Raw genomic sequence first — 20,539 nt, 5'->3', positions numbered from 1 at the left:
TTGGAACAAAATTACAACTTTATAACGGTATGAAAAAAATAGCATCCAGGTATTTACCATACTTGACTGAAGTAATCACAAAAAATAATCGCAAATAATAATCGTTTTCCCTCGGGGAACTGCACGAAGACAAAAACTCCGGGGAAGCTGCCCTTAAACAAAATGATTGTGATTATGCAAGAAGTCGAATTCGGCGCGCTTTTTCAAGTCGAAAAATAACCAGTTGAACAGTCGTCTGATGAAACAGATTGTGACAGCCACAATACTTGATTGCAGTCCTTATTTAGAAAATATTCCACAGCAACGCAATGATTATCTCGATTCTACATAGGTTATTACAATCTGAAGAGGCCATACTTGTATATAATTAACCTGGCATCCCCCCCCCCCCCCCCAAAAAAAAAAAAAACCAACAAAAAAAACCCGACAACGAATAACAACAACATAAAATTAAGATGTCAACATAAATGGGATAGCAGAAATGCTACACAAGAAGTGTACAGTAATTTCAGGGTAATGCCTATTCCTTCATTTCAATATCTCCTGTTTCAGTTGGCTGCTGATTTTCTACTGAATCTGAAAGATAACAATTAGTTAGAATTAAGTAATGTTAATTACTAAAAATATATTTCAATAAAAACATCACAATTCAAGTTATAAATAATAATAGGCAAGTTGCTGTCACGTGGAAAATCACTCTGAATCTCCATTTTGTTTGTACGGAAAGTGTTGTTTTGGAACATTGGCAAAGAAAAGAAAAGTACGTGCCGCCTCACAGTAACGTTTTGAAAAAAGTAAGGTGAATGTTCCTGCTCGTGAACATAAAAGTCGTTAAAAGTAAATGAATGTAGTCAATTCAAATCAAATCTTTATTGCCATAAAACTACATATTTATACGGTATGTGACACAAAATAAAAAAATGAAAATAAAAAATGACAACAAGATAGGAAGACGTGATGTGCTTGCTTGCTTGATAACAACTCTCTACAAGAGACTTTTAAAACGACACAGAATTTAACAATTGTAGTTATCCGTATGGCCATAAACAACAAGAGAATCACCAATTGACTGTCCCTTTGGTATCTTTCGTCCCTCTTTTATGCTCAAAGGACAAGTTCAATTAGCACTAAGGTATGTCCATGAACATTCTCCTAGGTTTTTTCTAGCAGTGATCACACGAGCTGATTTAAATGTTTTGAGTGAAGACATAAATTATGGTCCTAAATTTGTTTAAATAAAACTTAAAAACTTAACGCTCACTTGTTATAATGTGCGCGTATGTCTTTTTGTATACTTTTCACTGTTCGAAAATAAAATGCTTTGTTTTGTCAGTTAGTTAACACTAATGTAAGTAACTGTTTAAAAGTATAAGATCAAATATTAGTACAAAACGTATATGGTACTATTTTTGGCATCTTAAACTTTCTTTTAAGCTCAGTGAAGTATAAAACTAAAACCAAAAAAAAATAATAAAAAAAAACAAACGTGGCAACTTCACACGTGTTTCTTGAATAACCCTCAAATGCGACTATACGCTCAGGACCAAAAGTTTGCATGAAAAGGTAATATATAAGCTTATAATTTTTACAGTCTTTTTTTCTTATTTTCTTATTTATAATAGTCTACTTACCGGTCTTTTTCGGCTTTGTTTTTGTAGATGAGGTAGAACTTGTTTTGGAAAAGATATTACCAAAAACCGGTCGAAGAAATTCTGAAAAAGACCTTCTTCTCTCTTTTGGCAAATCGGTTGTTGGGTCTGTTTCAAATGAAACTTCCTGTGTCGCAATGTCCTTTTCAGCTTTAGAAACGTCAGAATTATTGCGAAAGAGTAATAATTTTGAACCTCTTTTTTTCTTTTTAGATTCTTTATTTGATTTTTTCTTTGGATTTGAAATTTCTCTTTCTGCAAAGGTTGCGGAGTCGGAAGTTGAAATATCGGGTGTAACTTCTGGTGTTTTAGGAATATCGTTTAACACATCCAGTTTAGTTACGTCAGTCGTCGCGTCACTCAGAGGGGAATCCGTTATTTTAGATATATCTTCTAATTTTGTCTGTTGTGTTCCAACAGTTGGAATCGCCTGATTATTTTTTATAACACTTATTGTAACATATTCGTCACTTTTTGGTCTAGTATTAACTTCGTTCACACCTAGAAGATGAGTGTCCGTAGACGTTTCTTTTGAATCCCCTTTTTGCGTAATTTCTGTTTCATCTGAAAGTATAATTTATGAAAGTATGTTAAAAAATTATCAATCAATAGTAATTATTTTGGAGTACTACATTAATTTTAATAAAGTTATACCCCTCCCCTAAAAACAATTAAAACTGTAAGAAAAATTCAGATATTGATACAACATTTAGAATAGTCAACGAAAAATGTCAAGGTATTCATCGATATGATAGCACCACTGCTGAGTTAAAGGGAGGGGGGTATACAGAACGCACATACAGAACACATAAGGGAGTTAACTCTTAAAATAAAGCTGAACGTTTAAGTCACATACAATTAGGAAGGGGAAATCAAGTTTTCATCGATCAAAATTATTGTTATAATATATACTGCTATATATCCAACCAAATATTTTTTGTAAAATGTGCGGTTCAAATTTCTAGAAATTTTCATGTTTTCGTAAACAGATCAAAGTAACTATTTTGTCATAACTTAATGAAAATTAAACTATTCAAATCTGTTTAAGTCAAAGTGTTGGATACCCTCTTAAAGCCTGTATATGACTTTTAGATATAAAAAAATATAATACCGGAAACATCAAACAAAGGTATTTTGCTCAATGGTAAGAGAGAGAAAACACATTTGGAGCCAGACTGCAAAACTGATTGTTCTAAGCATCAAATGACAAAGTGATACCAAATTTAAAAAGAAGCGAAAACTTCTACATCGAATAGTTTATAGAAACAGCTAATACATGTATATAAATCATATAGAAAAAAAGTACAATATTAAAATGTTTGCGGTATTGATAATAAATACCTGAGGAGAGTGAAGACAGCGACACGACATCAACATCATTGACTTCTATTTCTATTGGGACATCATCAAAAATGCCTGAAAGTATTTATTGAATTAATCGTAAAACTTGTTCACAACAATAATAATAATGCAATGATGGCATTTAATCAAAACATTGAAAGCCAATGCCAAAATGATGACATCGTTATCTTTACATCGTAAACACGTGAAGTTTCTGACTACGCCAGACGCTCGTTTCGTCTTCAAAAGACTCATCAGTGACGCTCAAATAAAAAAATGTTAAAAAGGCCAAATGAAGTACGAAGTTGAAGAGCATTGAGGACCAAAAATTCACAAATGTTTGGCCAAATACATCCGTTTTACTACGTTTTAAAATTCTACGTTTCAACTACGTTTTGAACAAAAATATTCCATTATCTTGAAAACTATGTTTTACTAGGTTTGTGCTACGTTCTAATCACGTTTTGCTACATATTATTGCACATACGTGTCAATCCCCGTTTTCACCACACATTGACACGTTTCGATACACAGTAAGCACGTTTTGATGCGTTCCTCTAAGCTTTGGTATACATATTTACTAGGTTTCTACTTCGTGTCAATGTTCAAAACATACAAGGCAGGTCCAGTTTTGAACAAAGGATCACTATTTTTCGATACGCTTCGTTACGTATATTCACGTTTCGCAACGCTTTCAAAACATAGTAAAACGTAGCTCTTGAAACGTGACAGTGTCACTATGTGACTGGGGCTTTACAGTTTGAAGATTTCGTATGAAACCGGCCTTAGTGGTGTTAGTATTACTTTGACTTTAGATTTTCCATTTAGATCCCCCATGTTTTCCATCCTACTTTCATGTTCGGGAAAATTCAGTTATTTAAAATATGTTGTTATTTAAAAGAGTAAAAATACTAATGAAAATCACAGAAAATACATGTACCTTTCCCTATACATTAAACCTATTAATATGTACATGTAGCTACAAACTGCAAAATTTATCATTCGAATCTACAAGATAAGCTTTATTTTTGAAGTTTTCTCATAAACAATTTATTAGTTCAAGGAATGATAGAACATATTACACTTTGACCTAAGAGTAAACAAACTTTACATGGCCTATGGTCATACAACATGCTAATCAGTCAAATTCATACATAAAATATTTTGTATATTTGACCTAAAACTTGTTTCTTAAATAACATGTTGTAATATTTACTAGAGGGCTTTTAAGGGTGATACACAAAACAAAATAAGATGTCGTCTTGTATATACCTTATATTAAAACATTAATGAAATTAAATTCCACAAACATTAGCCATTATTCTCTTAGTTCAATTCACGTACAAAATGTACTTTATATAAGTGTTTCTCGTTTCATTTTTATATAGATTAGACCATTGTTTTTCCCGTTTGAATGTTTTTTTTAGTTTTTTCTAAAAAGCCCTGATAAGGGATGCACTTACCTTTATTAGTTATAGGGATCTCCCTATGAATTTCTACTAATGGCGGTTTTATTGTTTTGTCTTTACTTTTCTTTTCTTTCTTTTTCTTTTTCTTTTTTTCATCATCAGATTTACTTGAAGATTTTGAAAGAGTAACTTTTAGCTTGTTAGCTCCATTCTCCCCTGATGTTGGTGTTTCTTTTTCAACAGATTCCACGCAGAACGAGTTTAATTTCTCATTACTTACTGGAGTCTCAAAATTACATTCATCGTCTACCTTTTCTTTGTCTGTTTTCGCTTTTTTCTTCGTACTTTTTTGTTTCTTTTTGCTTTCCTTTAGTTTTTTCTTTTCTTCCTCCTTTTGTTTTTTGTTTTTCTTTTTTTCAACCTGATCACCTCTATTCAATACCATGGCCGTTTTTAAACTATCAATTTCTGAGCACGCATTACTATTTATGCTTTCTAAAACATCATTCCCGGTCACTGAACATTGGTCATCATGGTTATTTTCATTACTTGGTTTATTTCCCGTATCATCAGGATTTGTCTCTAAACTTTGCCTTTTAAAAACATTGTTTTTGTCAGTGTTTAATTCGACATTCTTATTCTCATAGCTTTGACTGGTTTCTTTCGATTCTTTAGTTATACTTGACTGATCTGAAACTATCATATCTGTTGTTTCAGTGTTATCACTAACAATTGGGTTGTTGTTAATGGTTGAAGTAGAAGGATTCAAAATAATCGTCTCACTAACACTGTCATTTTGATTATTGTTAATTGTTGATGCAACATGACTAAGAACCACGGTATCATTAACACCATCGCTGAGGTTGTTGATTGTTGTTATTGTAATATTAACACTATCGCCATTACTAACAACTTCAGTAATAGTGTTGTTATTGTTGTTAAATATTCGATTTACAATATTTGGTGGCTGCTCTTGGTGAATCTGAGCTGTTCCATTGTTCGCTGGGTGAATTTGGGAAGTTCCATTGTTCTCTGTGTCATTTGTTTTTAATTTTTCCTCCTTGGCATTGGAAAGTTTGTATGATTCATCAGATACGGTATGTTCAATGACTGATTCACCCAATATTGTCTGAGATTCTCGTCTGATTCTCGCTGACAGAGCTATGTCTGCGTTCGGAGCACTGTCCCCAAGCGATGTTTCACTGTTTTTAGCAGTTGTAGAGGGAATTGAACTTTGTACTGCATCAATCAGGTCAAATGCCTCTTGGAGGTAGTTTTTACCTTCTTTGCTGGAACCTTCTATTTTCATATTAATATTTGAGTCCGAAATTGTTCTTTCTTTGTCGCTACTTTGAACTGATCCCTGTCGGTTCATATCCATATTCCCAGTGATTGTTGCACAGGTATTTGTGGTAGAAATAGACGAGTTTAAAGAAGCATCAATCTTATTTTTAAGTAATATTTCTCTCTGTTCGTCGATGTGTTTTATTTCGTCTGATTCTTTTGTCAATATGTCATTCGCAGAAGCTAATACCGAATTATCGCCCACTTGTGTACGTTCCTGATAAATATCTTCGGAAAAGTTGGTGTTCTTTGTGTTAGCTTTATCTTGAAATTTGTCGCCGCAATCTTTACGTGTAGCAATACCTATTGTGTCTTGACAAGGTATATAATTGACATTAGCATAATTTTCGTTTACTATCATATTGCTTGTTTCCTTTCCCTCTTTTAGAGAAACCTTTTTACTAAGCTTTTTCTCTTTCTTTGATAATTTTTCTTTTTTCTTGGATTCTTTTCGTTTTGTAAAATCTTTTTCTTTCTTAGACCTTTTCTTTTCTTTCATTTTTACATTATCTTCGGTCTTTACTTCGACTAACGTGCATTCTTCAGTTTCTTGGTTTTCGTGGTTGACTTCTCCAGATGTTAGTCTGTTTGCAGCATCCGGAATCTGACAGGACAGTGCCGAATGGACGACTGTAGCAGTGTGTGTCTCGATTTTGATAGTATCCACTACTTCGGTCAAACTAATGTCTGATTCATTTTCTTTAGTCTTTTCGTTTATATGTGACGAATTTTCGTCTGGCTCTTTTTTAGGGTGATCTTTACTTATAATTCCTTGTTCTTCATGATTTTCATTATCACCTAGTTCTGTTGGGCTGGTGTCAGGAAGAGGCGGTTCATTCTTTAGTTTAATGTGTGTTTCGATTGAACAAATTGCTGAAAAGAATTGACAAATACTCATTAATCGAATATGAATATAAATAGTTAATATGGGTTAAAGCAGAAATCGCAAAAATAGCAATCAGTTCAAGAGACCGCAACAACCACCAACACACAAACCCATAAAACAGACATATAAACAAAAGCAATATATGCTGCGGCCTTCTACGTGATTTTGGTCTCTAATGGAGAGTTGTCGTATGCAAACATAAATTATCTTCTTATGTTATATATGTTCCAGGTCGCATTTTTGGAACAGTCACATAATGTAGAGGAATTAAACGAGTTATGCGCGCTCCTCCTTTTGTGTATATAGACCATTACGTCGTGAAACATAAATATGGTATCACATATACATTGCAGCATGTACCACTAACTTAAACAAACAAACAAACAAACAAACAAACAATGAAATAGAAAGCACATTTTAAAAAGTAGGGCAATTGTACATACAAAAAGTGCAACCCTAAACGCTGTAGCTGATCGCATAATTTGATACATTATGTTATTTCGAGATTATCAGACCAGTGTATATATTTTGGTACTTTCTAGTATCAAGGTATTATAAAAAAAAAACTGAATTGTTGGATTTGTTGTTTTTATCTTATATCAATACTAACTTTATAGATAACAAGATTAGTACTATTATACTGGCGTAGCATGAAACATAATATCACAATTAACAATTAAGAAAATGAAGTATATCCATAATAGACTTACAGAAAAGGTTCCCTTATCAACAACTAAAACACGACCTTCCACAATGAGTAAAACTAATAGTTAGTCAAAAAAGACACTGGGTGCATGGGCGGCAAACGTTTTGACAATTCAAAAGAGAATTAACAAGCATACACTATTCTGATTGATGAAATAACAATTGTGCAATGAGTTGTAGATTTAATATTTTTATTATCAAAGTCACTAGGTGACCTACATTCATAATACCAATATTTATCATATACTTGGCATTGATATGATAGCTTTTGCTTATGTGTAATGAGCGGAAGTACACGATGTAGTGTTTGCTATGTATGCTTTAGTATATGAGTATAGAAAGAGAGATAACTCTGTTATATGTTGAAACAATGTATGTGAACTGCTTGTCTCCCTTTGTACTGTTATATATACAATGTGCTGAGTTTCCGGTTACGTAATAAATGATGTACCTTCAATGGTGTTTGTTTGTAAGCCAGTATCAGGTTCAATCCGAATGTGCTAGCCACAAACAGTATACACAAGCCATAATTTCCCACCCGGGCTGATAACCCATATCAGGAGTGTCTCGTGCAAAAACCCATAATTTATCCACAACACACATTTTATATAATCATATCAATGTTAAGACAGACATGTAGTTCTCGTATTTGCGAGTACATACTCGTAGTTTTAATCATCCATTTGTACACGCATTGAAAGATAAATATACACATTTTATGAATGACTCAGGAATGGACATACTATTCAATTTTGAAATTTAATCCAAACTTATACGTTACATATCTAATTCATACTATTTTCTTAACATCTGTCTGTACGCATTACACCAGGAAGTCACGGAGTTTTTAAAAAGAATCGGATATACTTAATGAATGCACATGTAGCACTTTTCGGAATTCCCTTGAGCAGGATATTCTTAGATCTCAATTGTCGAAATATGTCTAAAAGGAATGAACCCTTGTTGTATTAAAAATGAAAGTTGTCAACTTGAACATTTTGAATGAACTAATGTATTTTAATAACTTCATTTTTTTTAAAGACAGCAATACACAGTTAGAAGTTTCGTTTCGAATTATGGCCATGTGAATATTTTAAATATTAAAGTTTTTGTACAATAAAACTGATTTTTAGATAGTTGAAAAATAATACAGCCTTCTGAGTGGGTTTGTATGAACGTTTATGTTGTTCTTAGCATGTTTTATTGACCATTTTCCTGTTTGACAGTCCGTAGTTTCCTATCCGTACCGCCAATAGGTCAAGAAATTATTGAGGTGTTTTTTTAACAAAGATTTGACGCTTTTTTTCTTCAATTCAATTTTATGGAAAAACGAGAAGAAATGCATACGATTTGGTTTGGACCTCTTGACTGATAAATGTCTAAGGTTCCAGCAAAGGTATCACTCTTAGAAAATTGCTTTTTTCCTTTTTTGAGACTTCTGTGACATTTTTACCCTCTTGTTTGCAATTTGTTGTACAAAATTATTTCCTCTGTTACTAATGGGCAAAGTTCATTATAGATAGAGATAATTGTAAGTAGCAAGAACGTTCAGTAAAGTAAGAACTTCAAGCATATCACCATCACCAAAACACAATTTTGTCATGAATATACACATAGACCAAGGTGAGCGACACAGGCCCTTAATAGCATCTAGTTTACTTAAAATATACGTCTTATATCTATTTATTGAATGACTAATATTTTTTTCTGTCTATCAAGAAATAACATAAAAAATGTAGGTGCACTTATTTCGAATTGACAGAACAAATATTACACCATAATTTCTCCCATTTTTTAAAAAGCATTTTACCTTTTAATAAATCCACATTTCAAACTTTAGTTCTTATGTTGTACTGTTACACCACTGTCCCAGGTTACGGGGATCCCGCTAATATGTTTAACCCCGCCACATCATTTAAGCATGTGTCTGTCCCAAGTCAGGAGCCTGTAATTCAGTGGTTGTCGTTTGTTTTTGTGTTACATGTTTGTTTTTCGTTCATTTTTTTTTATACAAATAAGGCCGTTAGTTATCTCTATTAAATTATTTTACATTTGTCATTTCGATCCCCCCTATAGAGGACTATGCGGTATGGGCTTCGCTCATTTTTGAAGGCTTCACGGTGACCTATAGTTGTTAATGTATGTGTCATGTTGGTCTCTTGTGGACAGTTGTCTCATTGGCAATCATACCACATCTTCTGTTTTATATTTACACTGTATATTATCATAAATACCACATATACTTTATATCATAAAATGAAAAAAAAAGTCACAGGAAAAATTAGAAAAGGTACCGAGTGGAAATACAAAAATCAAGGTGTTTTCAAGTTTTCTGGTCCTTATTTGAAAGTTCTATGATACATGTACATGCACAATATTTTATTTTTAAATGGGTATTTAGGCCGTTCGGTGATATATTATAGTTGTCTGTGTCATTTTGGTCTCTTGTGGACAGTTCTCTCATTGGCAATCATACCACATCTTCTTTTTTTTTTATATTGATGAATGTTTTTGTAGTTGATTTTAAATAGATCTAAATAGTCATCTTGAAAAGAAAAAAAACTAAGAATGGTGCGTTGTTAAAGAAGTTTGTATGTGCTCACCTTTCCTTTGCATAAGACAAAAGTGGGGCAATAATGGCAACATAACAAAAGAAAAAACAGTAAAGAATACACATAAGTTAATCTATTTGCACATGACAACATAATAATATAGCTAGTACAAGAAAATATGTTATTAAATCGATAAAGAGACAAATTAGACAAAGTACTGGTATTTCTTTCTAATTTTGTGTGCATATGCATATATAAATCTCTTCATGTGACCATAGACTGAAAAATAATAGAGGTATATGGACATAAGTCTCTTGTAGAGATTTAAAAAATTACTTTACGCAGTGGCGGATTCAGGGGGGGGGCGTAGAGGGCGTACGCCCCCCCCCCTTTGCTCGGACTTTTTTTTTTTTTTTTTTGTAAAATTATTTTTCAGACTAGACTTCGTGAATTTTGCCATTTCCCGAGTATTTAATTTTTATACGACAATTTTTTACTTATAAAGATATTTTTCGGTGGTATTTTCTGATTGTCCAAGTCATTTGATTTGCTATGGTGGAGTTGACCAGTGCGTTGAAAAAACGGCACACGGTCATTTTAAAATTAAAATTACAGTAATACACATTGCTTAGGCTGAGGATATCATGACAATCAGGAAACCTTCAAAGCAACACAAGATTGAGCAAGAACGTATTGACTTCTATTTCACTATTCCACCAAACAGAAAGTAATAGTAAATACTCTATAGACTATTGCACTCTCAGGAAAAGAAAGTTCCACAATATTATTTACCTACGAAAACATGTTTAACCCCAAATGCACCAGCTTATTTTATAAATAACAAAGTTGAATAATGAACCCCAGTCACCCCGCCGCATTTCTGCGCCTGTTCCAAGTCAGGAGCCTCTGGCCTTTGTTAGCCTTGTATTATTTTATTTTTAGTTTCTTGTGTACGATTTGGAAATTAGTATGGCGTTCATTATCACTGAACTATTTTTGTTAAGGGACCAGCTGAAGGACGCCTCCAGGTGCGGAAATTTCTCGCTACATTGAAGACCTGTTCGTGACCTTCTGCTGTTGTTTTTCTGTGGTCGGGTTGTTGTCTCTTTTACACATTCCCCATTTCCATTCTCAATTTTAGTATAAGCTCTAGAAAAATTTCAAGTCTCAGGTACGAACCATTTGATTTGAGGAGGTAGTCTTAGATATTTGAGAGAGAAAAATTGACTCTGATTCTTGCCTTAAACAAAAATTCTGAACCGTATCTGGATTGAAAACAATAGTCTTGTCCAGTTTTTTGCTATTAAAAACGAAAATTTCCAACAAAATTATTTAGCATGGAATGAACATGATGAATAAAACGGGCGTAGTTTTTTTGTGGCCGGGGTTTGCGTGTCTGACTTGAATGTCTGTTTCGCCGGACTTATATATATTGAATACTTTGTAACCTGCCTACTGGGTGTGACCTTAATGTCTCCATTTGTCGACTATCATTCTAACTTTGTTGTCATTTCAGACACTTTTGTAATCTTTGGGGGATTTGGAACCCCTCACTTCGGTTCCCTAAGTTATGTTGGGTGAAAAATATCAATTAAACATTTTGATAAAAACTGCTTGTTTGTCTTTTTTAACTCGTGTTGGTCGTACTGTAAATTTCATCGAATGTCCATGTCCATAAAAAAATGTCCAACCCTTAAACTTTTAATACAGCAACTATAAAATATACATGCCCAAGCCAGGAACCGTTTAAATTGTGCATATTACACTTATTTTATGTTTTTTAGCCGAAAAAAGGTCCCAAAAAAATTTCGCCTCGCTCCGCTCGGCAGAATTGAAAATCTTCGCCCCCCCTTTCCAAAATCCTGGATCCGCCCCTGTTACGAAACCATGGTTACAGATCATTATTTTACGCGTTACCCTTCATAAACTTACCATTCTCAACTTCTGCTGCAACGATTTGCTTGACCTCTTCTGGATTAAGTTCATCGTGCTCATCTATTATTTCGAAGGCATAGGAATTTTTAGACTTTTTGGAGGTTTCTGAAAAAAAAATTTAAGAGGGCGTTACCAATATGCGAATGTCACAAATATTGTAATGTTCAATTTCTTTTTTATTTTTTAAGTTTTGCTGAACAATTATGAATGCTTTGGAATTTCAGTACGCGGACGGATTTCTCACTGTTTATCTCTCTCAGAAAGATTGTTTAATATGCTTATCTTTACTTGTAGTGTGCAAAATATATGTTTGACCACTGTTATAACATAAAAACGTAATAAGATATCTAGTTTAGTGCATTAATTTGTCATATAAGCTGACAAGTAGTGTGTCATTAATCTAGTAAATGTCCCGACGGACATCCCGTAATATCGTAATAAAGAAATGAGAAATGGACTATTCTAATCTATCTATAATTGTATATAAACCATTTGATAGTGTTATTTTCTGTCATAATTGAATAACATCATGCACAAATTGACATCTTTATTGGTACAGGGATATATAATAGGTAACACTTACGAAGTGATGTATTCGAGATAGAGTACAATCCCATGTGATAAAGAAAATGGGATGAATAGCAGTCGATTTACCAACAAATTAACTTATAGCAGTCGATTTACCAACAAATTAACTTATAGCAGTCGATTTACCAACAAATTAACTTATAGTCGATTTACCAACAAATTAATTTATAGCAGTCGATTTACCAACAAATTAACTAATAGCAGTTGATTTACCAACAAATTAACTTATAGCAGTCGATTTACCAAAAAAATAACTTATAGCAGTCGATTTACCAGCTGACTATATGCGGTATGGGCTTTGCTCATTGTTGAAGGCACGTACGGTGACCTATAATTGTTAATGTTTGTGTCATTTTGGTCTTTTGTGGATAGTTGTTTCATTGGCAATCATACCACATCTTCTTTTTTTATAAATTAACTTATTTGATATATGGCCTTGATAGTTACTTATGTCATGGTTTTTATCTTTACGGATATAAACACGATTCTTAAAAGCTTGTTTAGTTTTTGGTGAAAAGATTTTGGTGACCATGCTGACAAATAAATCTTTTGAAAACGACAAGTCACAAATTGGGCTCTAGAACACAGCTGACAAAATATAGATGTCGCAAAACAGGGCGGATTCAGTGAAGTAAGAGGGGTTGGCACCGACCGGCATTTCATATTGTTCCGAAAGTGCAAGGTTAAGTTGTTTTGGAAAACAATAGAATATACATACCATTCCCCATATCTAAAGATGTCCTTGGGCTGAAAAAATGAAATGCAAGATTACTCACTCTACTTCAGCATAGCACAATATTTATAAAACAACAAGATATTTATTCATAGTAATAAAAATACACATTACTAGTCGGCGTTTATTGTTTCTCATACCTTCGTTGGTAATAAATTGTCGATATAAATAATTATTTATACATACTGAATAAATCAACCACCTTATTTATTGTTAACTTATATAATCAGCAAATTATTTCTGATAAACATTTAACTTTTAAGTTTAACTACATGTCAAGATAATAGTAAGACAATAGACATTGTCAATCCTCTATATCCTCACCAATGTTTGTTCAACTGTTAACTTGAACGATACTTGATTGGGGGGGGGGGGGGGGCTTATTTTCTTTATTCCTTTAATTTTAAGGGAAGTATTTGTATTTATAAAAACAATGCTTAGTTTGATCGGAAGACGTCTTATTAAAAGTGTCCAGATGTCAGCAGTGTTTAATAAGCCGGGTGTGGAACAAACACTTTTAAAGTGGGGGTGGGGGTACAGCAAGCAAACATTTGAAAATACTATTGAATAGGTTATTTGTTAACCATATTTAAAGAACTAAAAGGGACGTGCTTCCTGTTCCTTCCATTCCCTAAAAACTAACCCTCCTTGCCTAACAAACGGTTAGATGTGATTCATGTAAATGTAGCTGTACAGTGGAGCCTATTGAAAATTTACCATTTAATAACCAAAAATCAATATATTTTTAAACTTTATTTGTTTGTTCTGGGAGCGATTCTTGGTTCATTTAAAATATAGGACAACAGAGTTGGTGTATGTGGGTTCGATTCCCACCCTAAGCAATCATTTATTTCAGCTCGTGCAAAGCGGGCAGTTTAGCTTAGTGGCCCCACACTGACTTTGTTGTTTCTATCAAAAATTTCAGGCGGCCGCGGTCAGGTCTTGGCATTTTTTTTCTTTTCAATGCCTTATACAACAAAACCATGGTATAACTGTGAAAATTGTACCATGGATAGCTATGGTATAATTTTCGGTCATTGAGAACTTCCATAGGTTACATTGTACAGCTATAGGTTAATTAAAGTTATTTATACTGCAACTAGTTCTTTTTATTTCCTAAATATAGTAACATAGCTATATTTTGTATAATGTCAATTTCATCATGGAACACTTTCTCCACAATCAGAGGTCCATTAAGGGATGAAAATAAAATTGACATCTGTGTTACGATTTAAAAAGCTATCAATTTATTCATTAAAGTTGCAGTATAAAAACAATAGTAGGTCAATTTCATAAAAATATAAACTTTTTTGTACTTGGCCCAAAACCGGGGAAGGGCTCGGTAGAACTTCGCCCTTCCACAGTTTCTCAGCCTCATACAAAAAAGGTTTATATTTTCCTGACATTGACCTAATATTGTAAATTTACTTGCACATACTAGAACTTTATTTTATAATCAAGTCAAATGAAACCCATTTGAATAGGGGAGCAATTCCGGCTCCTTTGAGCCTCTAGTTATGTTTGGCATGTACAGGTTCGTGTAAATTAGACAGCATTTCCATTGCAGGTTCTAAATTAAAGAAGATGAATCTTAAGCTTTTCCCAATGAAGACTATGTTAAACTTTGGACTCCTAATCCTGAGATCCATGGACCTCTGTACCTGCATTTGTACACAATTGAATTTGGGGTCCTACTGATGCTTGATGCAAATTATAACTGCATTGCTACTGTTGGTTCTTAATGATATTCTTCAATCATCCTCCCCATTAAAGCCTTATTAAAACTTTGTATACTATTTTTTTTTAAACAATGTTGCCAAGAACAACTATTCCTACAAACTTAGGGGGAGGGTTGGGATCCCGCTAACATGTTTAACTAAGGTTGTCGTTATAATGATATGGCGATGTCGTAACTACGATATATGGATGTCGTTATTACGACATAGCGATGTCGTTATTTCCACATAATATGTCTTTATTAATTTAGGACATACTATGTCGTAATCAAAGTATGTCGTAATCAATTTTACATAATAAAACAACATAATTATTTTATGACCCTTATCGGCTTCCGTAAATTCTTTATATTTTTGACAATAAATAATACGGTTATATATATAGTGGTAAAACAATTCGTTTTCATGAAGCATTTGAGAAACTAAAATTAAAAAAAAAGGTAGCAATTGAATGTACTAGAAACATTGAGGAGAATGATGTATAATTATAATTAATTATGAGAAAAATCAGACACTAAACATCTTTTGGTTGTACTCTCAAAATTACACCGCAGTTTTTAGTTAGAACAAAAGTGAAGAATGGATATTGAAAGAGTGGGTCCAGTTATATATACCCTTTTTGGCCCTAAAATAAAGCAGTTTTACAAATTGAAAAAATGAAAACTTTAAGCTATTTATTGGAAAGAAGAATACTTCTGTTACATAAAAATGGGCTGTTTTTGACAATACAATGCACATATAGGTTTTTAGCATGATAAATTTGCTGAAATCTTCACAATTTTAGCATTTGAGTTAAATTTTTGTTGATTGACGTCTTTAAAGGAAGTGGCTGCATTTGTGTTCATTCTTAATATTTAAATGCGAGTTGTATTTGATTATAATACATAATATATATATATATATTAAGGTTGAGAGTGAACACGGATGAGGCCACTTTCATTTTTGAGAGAAAAAATACATATGAAAAACTATAACATATTTGATATATTTTTCATTTTTTAGCTTGAATTTGTTCGGCTTTAATCAGTTCAAGTCTTTCACATAAACTAATTGAATCAACTGGAGAAGACACTTAAGTGTTTAAAAATTGTCCGAAATCTTTCATCAGATGAAACTTGAGGCCAAAATCGGCCCCAAGCTCAAAAATGTCTGTCCATATTTAATGTTTAATAATTGTCCCTTTCTGTCTAATTACAAGTATAAATAGCAAAAATACAGTACTCCGGGGAAAATTCAAAACGGAAAGTCGGTTATCAAATGGCAATAAACAAATTCATTGCATAACATTATACAAAAAAAACAAAAAAAATCAATTACTAATACAACCTAAATTAATCTAAAATTGATATTAATGAATAGATGAATTTACCTTGCAGTTTTAAATTTATCTTCCGTGAAATATATTAATCCTCATACACTGATCTGCCGCCAAACACAAGTCTGCTGTGTATTGACGAATGATCAAACAATTTTTATGTTGGGTGGGACACATATCAATAATAAATATGACAGGCGTCATGGATCACTGAACAGCATGCATGTACATGTATTTCTAATATAGATGTTCCTGTTATCACATAATATTTTCTACTAATACAGTGATTTTCGTGTAGATTATGTTTATAACGTGTACCCTTAAGTGAAATAGTGTCGCTGAATACTCCTTTATATACATTTACAAATGATACAGGGAGGACATAAAATCATAATGAAATGATGGTCCACACACTTTCAGAACCTTCTTTTGAATAAAACCAGAATTCATACGTTTCTTCGGTAATAAATTAATTCAAATTAATGAGCGCAGCCTGATAAGACGACAGAAGTCGAAACCCTGAGCAGTTAGGGCAAATTTTGACACAACTTATATATTCACTGTCTGAATTTGAATTGTGGTCACATATTTTACATAAAATAAGTTTCTGACCGTGACAAAATAAATGTGGTAAAAGATCTTACTAATCTATTGCGCAATACTGTGCAATTGAAGATTTCTTCTTTGAATTTTTGAAATATTCGAAATTTGAAAAATTTGGAGAAAAAAAGGAATCCCCTTAATAAATTGGGAGGGGTGGGGTGGAAAATTTCTTGAAACCCCTCTTGAAACAATAACCCAAAAACTCAATCCCAGCATTTCCTTTGTAATATGGAACATTGTAGTAAAATTTCAGAGAGATCCATACACTTAAACAGGTCAGAGAGATTCATACATTTACACACAAGTTATTGTTATTGGAAAAAAGTCTGTTTTGGCCCCTTTTTTGCCCATAATTCCTTAACTGTTGAAATAAATCCCAACCTTTTTCTTGTGATTTTATCATTTTGGTACAATTTCAGAGCAATCGAAATACTTATACACAAATTATTATCCTAAAACTAGAAAAATGATTCTTTTGGTTCCCTTTGGGGTCCCTTATTCCTAAACGGTTATGACCCAAAAAGCAAGACATCATACCATTATATAACTACGATCTCAAAAAAAATAATTTGAGAACGTCTAAAAATCTGAAAAAATAATTTTTAAAGTATTTATTCCCCTTTGTATGATACCGCTAGGGAAATAAATGCATATTTGAGTACAGAAATTCGTTACGAATGTTCGATAACAAGTTCGGATCCACATGATGGTCATAGAAAATATTGTTTCAAATGTAAAAAGGCGGTCTACATACGCCTGTTCACTAAAATTATTTATTTCCCAGCGTGATAATACAACAAAACCGTCATTATTAACAGAGCAGCAGTAACTTTCAAACACGCCATAGACTCAGTGAGTGTTCATAAGAGTTATCGTTCTTTGTATAGTGTTATACAATAAAATTATGTTCCGATATTATTTTGTAATTAGAATTTGAAAAAAGAAAGACTATAAATGTTGATGAGAAAACGTTTTGTTTATATTGTTCCTCAGCCTACCCAGAAATGTGAGCTAGCTTCCCTAGAACAATTCAAGTGCCCAATTTACGCTTTTCTACAATGTATGTCTCGCTGATGCTCGATTTCAATCTATTCGAAAGCCCAAACTATGATGCATGATTTTTTATTATTAATTGGTTTTGGCTTTTAACTAGCTGTCAGTAACTGCGAGTACTCTCAAATCGTATTTTCTTGTTAATTCGACCTGTTGATACTGTTTATAATGCTTTTTTGTTATTTTTTATTTATATGGATCTTGTCTGTACACCAGCTTTGATTATTTGTAATATCTTCAATTTTTCACTTATTCTTAAGATTATAATTATTTTTTTTAAAAACCGTTTTTTTTCTAAAGTGAATTTTGATTGGTTAAATATTTCTCAGTGATGTCCTACCATGGCTTTGTTTGAATTTGTTTGTTAGCTTGTTGGTCATGAATGTTTGTCTCTAATATTTAATTAACTGTGCATTTGTATTCAGATATCGCAGATCAAATTTATTCGTTCATTGTGTAATCATACGTTTTTTGAATGAGTTAAGTCTGCCAATTGATATTTTATCGTGTGTTTTTCTATGTTGTGATGTTATGCTATTGTTTCAGAAAAAGGGAGAAGGTTTGGATCCATTAAAACGATTAATCCCGCTGCAAATGTTTGCACCTGTCCTAAGTCAGGAATCTGATGTACAGTAGTTGTCGTTTGTTTATGTAATATTTACGTGTTTCTCGTTTCTCGTTTTGTTTATATAGATTAGACCGTTGGTTTTCCCATTTGAATGGTTTTACACTAGTAATTTGGGGCCCTTTATAGCTTTTTGTTCGGTGTGAGCCAAGGCTCCGTGTTGAAGGCCGTACTTTAACCTATAATGGTTTACTTTTTGAATTGTTACTTGGATGGAGAGTTGTCTCATTGGCACTCACACCACATCTTCCTATTTCTATATACGAAGTTCATTGAAGAGCTGATAAAACAAAAACAAAAAAAAAGGTAAAGGCAAACCTAGACCCGGTCAAGTCTATATATTAGTCTTTCTAGTATTTAACTTTTTTCTCTGTGAGTAAACGCATCCTAGATAGATAGATCAGGGCCAATTAGAAAAATTCTCCATGAGATACCATGTTTTAAAGTTGTACCAGTGATGCGAAAGCCTGATTTATATCGACGTTCGAATTAAACAGTTTAAAAGCTATAGGTCAAATAAAGCGAAGAACGAAGATGAAAAATTTAAGACCCAAAGTTCCGAGAGGTTTTTCAGAACACATTCTAAAAAATTGAAATTGCACGGATATTAATAAAAATTTAAGTAATATGGTATCATTGACACTAAAAAAAAAGCACCAAAGATCAAATGACGTAGAAGGTTAGCAAAGTGTCATATGTCACCGTGCGACCTTTAATAATGAAAACACCCCCATGCCACATAACAAGCTATAATAAAAGGACCCTATATGAAAAAGTTAAAAAAGTCAAACGACAAAACAAGTGAAATGATTTACTGTATATATACAAAGTAATAAAAACGAGTCTAAATTGAAAACTACGTTCAAACCTATGACTGCGTTGGATAAAAACCGCAATTTTTATACGTGTGCATGTCAAACAAATTTCGTTGTAGAAGGGTCTAAAAACAGCACAAACAACATTTTCCAAAAGACCAAAAGAGTGAAAAAGTATATTTAAACAAAACGCATTTGACTAACAGGTCGAACAACTGATGTTCTTTCACCCTGCTGACTGCCATTGGCGATTGCCAAATAAAATTGATCACAAGATGTTACAAAATGGATCTTAATATAAATTTTATACGTCACAGAAAAAAAAATTGTTAACTTGTGGACAGGATGTTGTGCCACAAACATACGGTGTCAATATTTTTTAAGTACACAAGATCCGGATTTCGACAATAAATGTCTCTTCAGTGATGTTAGGGATCTAAACGGTATTTGGAAGGCCATATAAAAATACCCTCATTTTTAGAGAAAGTACCCTTATTTTTTAGATTAACTCTTGAATTTAAAGAGTCAATATATAGGATGAACGGATCATATAAACCGGAGGGAAAATCAGACAAAGTAATAAAAGACACACAAATATGATGTACAACCATAAACGACAATTTCTGAAAGTATTCTTCTTTAACTAATATAATCATTCATCTTAATTTTTTTTTAGGTTAGTTCCTTTAAACAATTTTTCATGAAAAATATATATCTGCAGGTTTAAGTGTGGTCATTAGGTCGAACAAAATCACTTACCCTTTATAATAGAATGCAATCCATGAAGACCACTTTCTTGCTTACCCTTGTCACGTTCTATATAGTGAAATAATCGTCAAGAAGGTAAATTAACTGTATCATTTTATATACGTACATTTGTTTATCAAGGAAAGTATTTAAGGTATTTATAATATACAATGTCAGTATATATAGTTCTGTAATTAAATGCTGTAAATAATAACAAATGTCCGTGTCACTTCTTTAAGGTTGCTCTAATTTTGGAAGATAATTTGTTTCTGCTCTAGTAATTTGTAGTTAACGACTTTTTGAATAAAACATCTACATTAACTTAGGTTTTGTGTTGAAATTAAATCGACAAATTTGTATTTAATTTAAACAAACAAGGACCCAAACACAGTAACACTGTCTGAATGGTTAAGTATCCCTGTAAAACATGTCTTTATATTCTTTTATTAAAAAGTGAAATACACACTGCTCGGTAAATTCGATTGTACATGTAGTACACGTTG

General features: G+C 32.7%; 1 protein-coding gene across 1 annotated transcript; it reads right to left on the bottom strand.

The window, feature by feature from the left end:
• Nucleotides 1-392: 392 nt before the first annotated feature.
• Nucleotides 393-16,419, bottom strand: LOC134687023 (uncharacterized protein MAL13P1.304-like). Its single transcript, XM_063546945.1, has 7 exons — nt 16,248-16,419; nt 13,128-13,156; nt 11,819-11,926; nt 4,454-6,616; nt 2,991-3,065; nt 1,632-2,213; nt 393-576 (listed from the first exon to the last, which is right to left on the bottom strand). The coding sequence occupies exons 2-7, from the start codon at nt 13,135-13,137 to the stop codon at nt 521-523; spliced, it is 2,994 nt and encodes a 997-aa protein (XP_063403015.1). The 5' UTR covers nt 13,138-13,156; nt 16,248-16,419; the 3' UTR covers nt 393-520.
• Between the last annotated feature and the right edge of the window lie 4,120 nt (nt 16,420-20,539).

Source organism: Mytilus trossulus, chromosome 10 (assembly GCF_036588685.1).
Source record: "Mytilus trossulus isolate FHL-02 chromosome 10, PNRI_Mtr1.1.1.hap1, whole genome shotgun sequence".
In the NCBI taxonomy this organism is placed as follows: domain Eukaryota; kingdom Metazoa; phylum Mollusca; class Bivalvia; order Mytilida; family Mytilidae; genus Mytilus; species Mytilus trossulus.
Note: the sequence above shows the minus strand (reverse complement) of the source record. Positions and strands in the feature narration are given on the sequence as shown.